Source organism: Nyctereutes procyonoides, unplaced genomic scaffold, assembly GCF_905146905.1.
Source record: "Nyctereutes procyonoides isolate TBG_1078 unplaced genomic scaffold, NYPRO_anot_genome, whole genome shotgun sequence".
NCBI classification, from domain to species: domain Eukaryota; kingdom Metazoa; phylum Chordata; class Mammalia; order Carnivora; family Canidae; genus Nyctereutes; species Nyctereutes procyonoides.
This window is the reverse complement of record NW_026575125.1, coordinates 72240199-72250202: the sequence shown is the minus strand read 5'-3', so window position 1 is coordinate 72250202 and position 10004 is coordinate 72240199. Positions and strand designations below refer to the sequence as shown.

At 43.4% G+C, this 10004-nt stretch overlaps 1 protein-coding gene across 1 annotated transcript in view; it reads right to left on the bottom strand.

Moving 5' to 3' along the window:
* Positions 1 to 9007: 9007 nt before the first annotated feature.
* Positions 9008 to 10004, bottom strand: part of LOC129517984 (tyrosine-protein kinase ABL1-like) — a 38166-nt gene continuing 37169 nt past the window's right edge. The window contains 1 exon segment of the mRNA XM_055338060.1: positions 9008 to 10002. Coding sequence (XP_055194035.1) covers positions 9008 to 10002 — 995 coding nt within the window.

Here is a 10004-nt window from a genome sequence, read left to right as displayed (position 1 = left end):
CAGCAGTGGGGACACTGGTAATGTGGGGAGGCAGAGGGAGCACTGCACCCAGAAGAAACAGGGCTGTGGACCAGTTGGACAGCTTTACTAGCTCCACCTCTTTGCAAGCTTGAGGTGTGAGGGAGAGAGAGGCTCCACCCTAGACTTAATATCTATTAAAATTTCACCTCACTATTGTGTTCTGTGTCTGGTTAAGTTTCTTGTGGAAGGAGGCAAGCCTCTATGTCAAACTCAGCCCTATACTGTTTGCCTCTTAATTGGTGCTAAACACATATCCCAGCATGCTTTGCTCTAGTTCAGCCTTTTGCTTTCAAGGGTCAGGGCATACAGGAAAATGTAGTCTCTCGGACTGCCTTATCACTGATGTGACCCCATGTCTCATTTTATGCGTTTTGTTCTGAAGTAATTAGCAGCACCCTTTCACTCCCAAAAGTACCCTGGTTGGTTGATCACACTCTGTATCACAGACTCTGCTTTTGGCTTGGAGTCTCCACCTAGTCTGTTTTGGGATATTACTTATTTTTCTCACTTTGACTTACAGAGAAACCATCCTGGTGAGGTTCAGTTCTCTTTCAGTTTACAAGGCAGTAGAGGTAGAGAGCATGACTTGGAAATCAACTTTTCTGACTTAGAAAAGCAGTCTTTTCCTAAAGTAATAGAGGATTTATTTAATTTACATCCTACTTGGTAGGTTAAAAAAGAATTTAAAGTGTTTTCATGGTTTTTAGTCTTTTACTTTGCTAAACCAAACCTCTAAAAACTCGAATTATTCCCCTGATAAAGTTTTATAATGGAAAATAAAATAAAATAATAAAATAAAATGGAGCTCCAAATGTAAAAAGGTAATTCAAGTGTCCCCCCCCCCAAAAAAATGAGCCATATGCACAGGTGAGTCTGAAAATCTTTTAGGAATAGCTAATTTATATGTTAATACCCTTTGCCATGTTAAGATTTCAATTTTATCCTGCTTTCCACTTGAAGCAGCATTTTTTATTTCAATCAGGACCCTTTAGGTATATAATTTATTACTGGGTTTAGAAGAAAATGTAAAACTCTTGCAGAGTCTGGCTAACACCACCTGAATTTTGTATTTTCCCTTTTAAGCTTTTTTTTTTTAAAAAAAAGATTTGTAGTTTATTTATTCATGAGAGACACACAGAGAGGCAGAGACATAGGCAGAGGGAGAAGCAGGCTCCATGCAGGGAGCCTGATGTGGAACTCGATTCCCGGGATCACACCGTGAGCCAAAGGCAGGCATTCATCTGGTGAGCCACCCAGGTGCCCCTTGCATCTTCCCTTTTAAACCTCAGAATTGCTTACTTGAGTTATAGTCTGGATTGCCTTTGGTAAGACAGTTTTTGGACGAACCCCTCCTCCAGCTTCCTTACTGTCTCCAACTTTCTCTTTGTGTTATCTGCCCTCCTCCACCCCTCCTATGCATCTAGTACTGCCTGCTCTCTATCTTCCTTCCTTCCTATTGCAATTTGACCTGAGGTATCACTCTAATATCAATCATTTATGACTTAGTAATCAACTTTCTTCCATCTTATATGGAGCATTCGTCTACGCTTATCTCTAATTATGGAATTAAAGACTTTGTCTCTTATTAAGGAGAATTCAGGCCTGATTCGGCTTATGGGGAAGGTAGATTTTGGCACCAGACCATAGGCATTTCAGAAATTGATGGATGATTGTGCCATTCCGAATACTTAAGAATGGCTAGTATACCTAATAGCAGTTCAAGGAGAATTTGCTAATTTGATGAATGGTTATCTACCCCTCCTACCAATAATGCTTTGGCTATTAGGCCTTTTCTTTGGCTTTTCAATGTGCCCAGATTGATATTGTGGAGTTTGGGCAAATTTTGGATCCTGATATTATACTTGAGTTAGATAATGAAGAAGGTTGTAATATTTGAGAAGATTGAATCTTGAAGGATAATTCAATGAGCAGTCACAGGACAGAATTGGGAAGTTAAACAGACATATGTGAATCTTCCAGAATTGAAAACTGTTGAAATTGCTGGAAGATTAGAACATATTAGTTATTTGTTGTAAACCTGCTCCGGCTGTACCTTCAAAGAACGGTTTATTTCCTGACTGTCAGTCAACGGGTGGCCTGATTAGAGGGAGCAGGATCTGAGGAGGTCAGAATCTGGGCTCTGGAGTCATTTCTGACGAATTTTCTTTTGCCTAAAACACAGCAGGAAAAGCAAATGCAAGGTGGAGAAGAGATTTACATGTTTTTTCCTTATTGCTCACATGAAGCTTATATTTCCATCTAAAATCTTTTCATGGAAAGCTCTGGGAAAAATTGACCCCTGAAGCAAGCATTATTTAGAGTTTGGGATGTGGCTTTCTGGCAAGGTGTAGGTTTGAATATGATTAGCAGACAAGCCCTGCGCTGGGCCCCTCGGCTTCTGCTGGCTGGCATTCATCCATACACCAGCCAGGCTTCTCTGTTTCTGCTACTGCTAGAAATGTCCCTGTTACTGTTCAGACATTCTCTAGTACATTCTCAAACCTTCCTTAATTGTCATCTGAGAGTGGCCACCTCCTATGCATACAAATCAATCATTATAATTTTCCTCAAGAAATTTTGGGAAGAGGAAGTGGTGGTTGGGCTGGATGAGAATATTTCTGCTCTAATCAGCAAGCCTCTCTTATTGATGATGTAAGGACAATTTCTACCAGCTTTGGGGGAGGCAATAAGAAGAAAAAAAGGGATACTTTGCTCTCCCCTTGACAGAGGTAATTGCCTTAACTGCTACACAATGTTTCACTCTCAACCTCTTACACTCTCATTCCTAAGAAACCCTTGAGTTGCTCTCTTTTTTGGGCTCATATTGTTTTTCAATAGGTTAAGGTTACAACTGTTAATAAGCTAGGGCTCCGAGGCTGTCAAACTAGCCCTTTTCAAGTCTGTAAAATTTGTTTAGCAATTAAGAGATTTGAAATCTCATATATTCATGTAAGTAGCTCTTCATGTTTTTGCCTGGCTATAACTGGAGATGCTTTTAAACTACAAGCTTTTTATTAAGTAGAAAATATGCTTATTGAGAGGAAGGGCAAGATGCTCCTAGTGACCTGTCTAAAGAACCCCTTTAACTAATGACAGCTTCTATTAAATGAGAGCAAGAATTGTACTGATTCTGAACAATATAGGGGCAGGACCATAAAATTAGGACATTTTTATAAATTGCCTTTTTTTAAGGATCTTATTTATTCATGAGAGACAGAGAGAGAGAGAGAGAGAGAGAGAGAGAGAGAGAGACGCAGAGACATAGGTAGAGGGAGAAGCAGGCTCCCTGCAGGGAGCCTGAGGTGGGACTCGATCCCAGGATTCCAGGATCATGACTTGAGCCAAAGGCAGATGCTCAACCACTGAGCCACCCAGGTGCCCCCAAATCAGGAAAAATTTAAGAATAACATCACTGCCCTAATAAATAGTTCTCTGCTGTGAAACTTGTAAGTACTTTATATAAAGCTTATTTGGAAATATAAAAGCCATTGCATTCTAGACTCAGTAAGGCAAAATGATAATGGTGAACAATCTTAAAGATCCTTCAGTAAGAAGAAGGCTTACTGGAATGTCTAAGAATTTTACAGCATCATTTGAAATAAAATTTCATTTGATGTAGTTAAAAATCTCATTTCAGTGAGCCTCAAATAAGTATCCAAGTGACTAATACAACTTTCTTTTTTTAAAAAAAAGACTTTATTTCTTTATTCACGAGAGACACACACAGAGAGAGAGAGGCAGAGACACAGGCAGAAGGAGAAGCAGGCTCCATGCTGGGAGCCCAATGTGGGACACAATCCCAGGACTCTAGGATCGTACCCTGAGCTGAAGGCAGGCGCTTAACCACTGAGCCATCCAGGCGTCCTACAGCTTTCTTTAACCAGCACCATTAACCAAATCTTTTTCTAAAGTATATTTTCACAGAATGAGGTGTAACAAAATATAAGCATGTTCTAGTCTTTTAAAAAAAATAGCATTTCTAGTATATTGTGGGTCCACTATGGGTTAAACACAATCTCTTAAGTCTTTTACAGCTCCTCACTAGTCTGGGCTAATGCCATTGATGACTGGGAAGATGACTCCGAGACCCAGCAATATCTTCAATCTTCAAATATTAAATTTTGTTCATTAATGTAACTTACTATACTGCACTCATTAAGGCAGGAAATTGGATTCACGGGGATCCCTCGGTGGCTCCGCGGTTTAGCTCCGCCGTCGGCCCAGGGCCTGATCCTGGAGTCCCAGGATTGAGTCCCATATCCGGCTCCCTGTGTGGAGCCTGCTTCTCCCTCTGCCTGTGTCTCTGCCCCTCTCTGTATCTACCATGAATAAATAAATAAAATCTTTTTTTAAAAAAAAGGAAATTGGACTCATAGGATTTCCAGCCATAAATTTTGAAAAATAATACGGTTTTTATTTTTCAGGTACCCAGACAAAAAACAGTCACAATACACTATACTCAAACCCAGTGAAAAAAGGATTGGGCATGATGATGTGTTATTGCATTGAAAGTAGCCAAAAATGATTGCCCATGGTTTGGAAATGGTTTTGTTTTATAGTAAATTTGTGATACTAGAAACTGATGTAGAGTGTTTGTTGTTATTCAGTATATTCAGCCACCCAGACCAGTGGGTGACCTTAACATGGTAAGTGCTTAAAAATTTTTTTTTGTCTAAATACAAGAATGAATGTATATCCTATATATTTTAAATATATTAAACCTATTTTATTACCAATTGCTCCTGATAATCTGTTTCCTTTTTGTCTTGTGCTCCTACTCATTGAATCATTTGAACTTATTGCTTCAGGGGAAGACAGATATGGCCTAGAACAAACGTATCATTGGTCATCCCTGAATTTCAAACTGTAATTTTTTTAGTGTATTGTGAGAGGATAGTTTCCAAAGCTGGGTTTTGATGAAGGTAAAGGTTCCCTTTACATACCAAGATAAAAATGTGTTGGTGTGAAAATAGAAGTTTACCATCAGCCATTGTGTAGAGAGGATGGGAGATCCTAACATAAGGGGGATTTCTGCCACTCAAGAAACCAAAACCGTTGTGGTGCTTGGAGGAGATTGGAAATATATTTGGGGAGGATGTACTTATGCTTGAGATGATGATCCCACATCTGGGCCACAGAAGGGGCTGGTATTGCTTTTCCTGTTTATAATTCTTGGAGGGGATTACATGGTGCCCTGTATCAACACAAAGTAGCCACAGTTGAGTAGAGATGGCACCATGGCATGATAAAGCAGAGGTCTGGGGATAGTGTACCTGGTCCTGAAGGGCTGTAAAGAAGATCTTAAGTTCTCATGTGCCCTGATCAGGGATGAAAGAGTAAAGAAAGTATAAGTGGCTCAAAAGAGGCCTGGATTTAGAAGAAATGGATGCTGAGTGCAGGAATCTTACCATCAGAGTAATGCAAGTTTTATGGTCATGAGCAGTAGCTTCCAACATGATTCCTCAAAAGCCAGGTGGCTCTGAGACATTATGTAGTGGTCACTTATACAAAACTCACAATGATCAGGTATGGTTAGAGGCAAACTCAGCAGAAGTCACAAAGGAACCAGAGACCAACATGCAATACAGAGATTCCTTCTCCAGTGCAGTGAGGTTTATATAAACTTTCCTCTGTACCCCAATGCCATCTTGAGGAAGGAGAGGAGAAGCTATTTTGAGAAAATAGAGGCAGCCTTATTAGGAAGTTTGAACTTTAAATTGATTAAATATTAACCTGACAGATACTGGGAGAATTAGGGCTTCCAAACAAGATGAAGTCAGATATAGAACATTAGGTTGATTTTTTTGGTTACTGAGTCAATTTGTAAGTTTGTACTTCCTCTAACAAATGCACTCTCTGATTCTTTCTAAACTAAGGCAAGACTCATCTGCCTTTCCAACTCAGTACTAAGTTTTACTTTTTATTTATTTTCCAAGTCTTCCTTTATATTTATTTTTCCAGTTATATTGAGGTATACATGGCAAATAAAAATATGTACATTTAAGGAATTCAGTGTAATGATTTTATATATATATATATATAGTGAAATGATTACCACAATCAAACTAACACATCCATCACTTCACATAATTACTTTTTTGTGTTAAAACACTTAAGATATACTTTCTTAGCAAATTTGAGGTATACAATATTGTTAACCATGCTGTGTATATACAGTCATCATCCTGTATATTAGATGTCCAGAACTTATTAATCTTATAACTGAAATTTTTACCCTTTAACCGACATCTCCTATTTACCACACTCTCCCTAGTCCTTGGAAACACCATTCCTCTGTGCTTCTCTGAGCTCAAAAGTCTTCCTTTTTATATAATTACTCTGGGAAAAGTATGAAGGGTAATGAAATGACAAGAGACAGGTTCTTTATTAAAATGCAGATTCCTTTGGAAGTAGTCACACCTTAAAATTGTATCAATTAATACTAAATTATGAGTTAACAAAATAGTTGTCCACTAACATCTCAGTAGAGGTTTGGGAGGATAATAAAGACTAGGCAGTTTGAAGAAGGTGGTTAAGAAGGAATTAAGAAATGGACCATCTGGGTGGCTCAGTTGGTTAAGCATCTGCCTTTGCTCAGGCTGTGATCCCAGAGTTCTGGGATATATCCTGCCTCAGGCTCCCTGCTCAGCGTGGACCCTACTTCTCCCTCTGCCCCTCTCCCTACTCATGCTCTCTCTTGTGCTCTCTCTCTCTCTCAAATAAATAAACAAAATGTTTAAAAATGAAGGAATTGTGAAGTGGGTATAGTTTTCATTATGTATCTGAGGTTGCTTAGATAATATTTATCACTCAGTTCTTCATTCACAGGAGAGGACTTGTTATCAAGGCAATACTATGAAGTAGGTAAGAACACAGACTTTGGAGTCAGACAAGCCTGGATTCAAATACTAGCTATATCACTTTGAACTAGTGACCTAGCCCATTTTAGCTTCAATTTTCTTATCTGTAAAATGGGGGAAATACTATGTATGGCAAAGTATTGGTGTAGGGAATAAGTGCAATCTGAAAACTTCTAAGAATAATATTTGAAATACACAGAGGAACACATAGACATGGCCAACAAACACATAAGAAAATGCTCTGCATCATTTGCCATCAGGGAAATACAAATCAAAACCACCATGAGATACCACCTCACACCAGTGAGAATGGGGAAAATTAACAAGGCAGGAAACCACAGATGTTGGAGAAGATGTGGAGAAAGGGGAACCCTCCTGCACTGTTGGTGGGAATGCGAACTGGTACAGCCACTCTGGAAAACTGCGTGGAGGTTCCTCCAAGAGTTAAAAATAGATCTGCCCTACGACCCAGCAATTGCATTGCTGGGGATTCACACCAGAGATACAGATGCAGTGAAACGCTGGGACACCTAAACCCCGATGTTTCTAGCAGCAATGTCCACAATAGCCAAACTGTGGAAGGAGCCTCAGTGTCCATCGAAAGATGAATGGATAAAGAAGATGTGGTTTATGTATACAATGGAATATTACTCAGCCATTAGAAATAACAAATACCCACCATTTGCTTCGAGGTGGATGTAACTGGAGGGTATTATGCTGAATGAAATAAGTCAATCGGAGAAGGACAAACATTATATGGTCTCATTCATTTGGGGAATATAAAAAGTAGTGAAAGGGAATAAAGGGCAAAGGGGAGAAAGTGAGTGGGAATTATCAGTGAGGGTGACTGAACATGAGAGACTCCCAACTCTGGGAAACAAACAAGGGGTGGTGGAAAGGGAGGTGGGCGGGAGAATGGGGTGACTGGGTGACGGGCACTGAGGGGGGCACTTGACAGGATGAGCACTGGGTGTTATGCTATATGTTGGCAAATTGAACTCCAACAAAAAATTTTTTTTAAAGACCGAGGGTGGCTGGGCTGAGGGCAGAGCCATGAAATGCTTCAAGAACTCCAGAAAACTAAGGACTGGCTTGTCACACAGGAAAGAGTTTTGCATCAATCTACTCTGTCTCAGAGGAATGCAAGGGAGGAGGAGGAGGTCGGTCAGAAATCAAGACCAAGTGGCTTTTCTGAGTACCTGGAAATCTGAAAGGAAGGTGACCTGGGCCTGTGGCAGACCTGCCCTAGGCCCAGCCCTAGGCCACCAGCTGTTCACCCAATGAGCACCCCCCCTCCAACTCCCCTGTTCCTTGACTACAACCCCTTCTACCCTTAAGACTCAAGCTTTCTATCCAGGATGAGCAGTGCATGTCACAAGACAGCAAGGAGCAGAAAGAACAGATAACAAGGACAATCTCCCACCCCAAAGGCCTCTTCAGCTCCCTCACCTGTCCTAGGACCCAAAGGCTGGTTGGTTTTAGCACCCTGTTTTAACCCCCAAATCAAGAGCTGTCCTTCATATGAGGAAGTGTGAGGGCACCAGCCCCCGGCAGCAGTGGAAGGCAGAGTGACAGCATTTCCCAGGATATAGTTCTGGAAACATGTCTTCAGTGCAGGAGGCACCAGAAGAGGAGTGCAGGCTGCCTCCATGCGGTAAGTGGAAGGGATAGTTCCCAGGCCTTGATGACAAGGCTCCTGTGCAGGGCACTCGCTCTTGGGGGGAAGTGGAGGAGATGGCATGGCCAGAAGAAGGTGTCTGGAAACAAGAGAGAAAAGGAAATGCTCATCCGCTTTCCCACCTGGCCTGAAGAGCTCAGTTCTGGAGCACGGCATGGGGAAGAGGCTGGCGGACCAACTGGAGTCCACAGAGCAGGAACCCCACAGGTAGAACTCAGGACAGAGGTGGTTCAGGGAGCCTGGGCTGAGGACAGGAAAAGTGCAGGAAAACAGCTGGCGCAAAATGTTAGGTAGTAGGGCTGTGCTCCACAGTGACCCTCTCAGCTCCGTTCACATGGAGCTCCCCGGCCAACGTCCCAGCTCTCTGGTCTGTGTCAGCCACTGTGGCAGGCATGGGGCAGCCTCACACACTGTAGGCGGCTCCAGCTGGCCTGATGCCTGGCTTCTGCTACCTCTGCATGATGTCACTGATCTCCTTCACGGAGCTGAGGAGTTTGCTGAAGTCCTGAGTGGCCGCTGGGCCACTCCCTGCTGTCGCCGGGCAGATCTGAAGTTCCCGGAGATTATTCTCCAGTTTGTTGATGGCCTCACGGAAGGCGAACTTGTTCCTCATTTGCTGGATAGAATCCACGTAGCTCACACAGAATGTGTAGAGATTCTTGCCGGCTTCAGGTACAGCGCTGTGGCTGGCCATCTGCTCGGAGTTCTTAGAGATGGCGAGGCACAGAGCCTCTGTGCCATCCAGGACCACACCTTTGGTGATGGTGCCACTGGCGATCCGCTCAGGAGGCTGCCGGGTTTTCCGAAGAGACACACGGGTTGATATGAGAGGGATGAAGGCAGTGGAGGCTGGCTGGTCCACAGCCAGGGCAGAGGATGCGGATGACAGCGTGGAAGGGGCGGAAGCCGGGCTGGCTGGGGTCCCCGCCGGCTTGCCGGACGACTGCGGCTTTGGCATGGATGGGAGCACGGGCTTTTTGACGCCTTCTCCCAGCAGACCGGGCTTGACGGTGTCACTGTTCACAGCATCCACAACCACTGCTGCGGCTTTGGCTTTCCCGGCAGTGCTGGCCTCCCCAGCTGCTTCCTGGCTCAGGCTCTGAGAAGGCTTCCCGGCTTTCCCAATGGAAGCTGGTAGTGGAGGCGGTGGGACAGGTTTGAGCTTGGACAGTTTCCCCTTGTCTCTCCCTGGGGACTCGGAGGAGGGTTTGTGCCTCCTGGCTCTGGGCTCCTCTGCGGGGGCTTTGCTGGCCCCTCCGGACATGTCTGGCCCTCCTCTGGTGGCAGGGGTCCCCAGCTCAGCTGTGGTAGGGGCCCCCAAGGCACTGGACTTCCCGGCCTCGTCTTTGTGGGGAACGCTGGAGGAAGGAGCCCCCGACACCTGCTTGCGGAGGAGTTTTGGAGTCAGACTGGGAGGGCTGGAGCCTGGACTGGACTCCCCATGT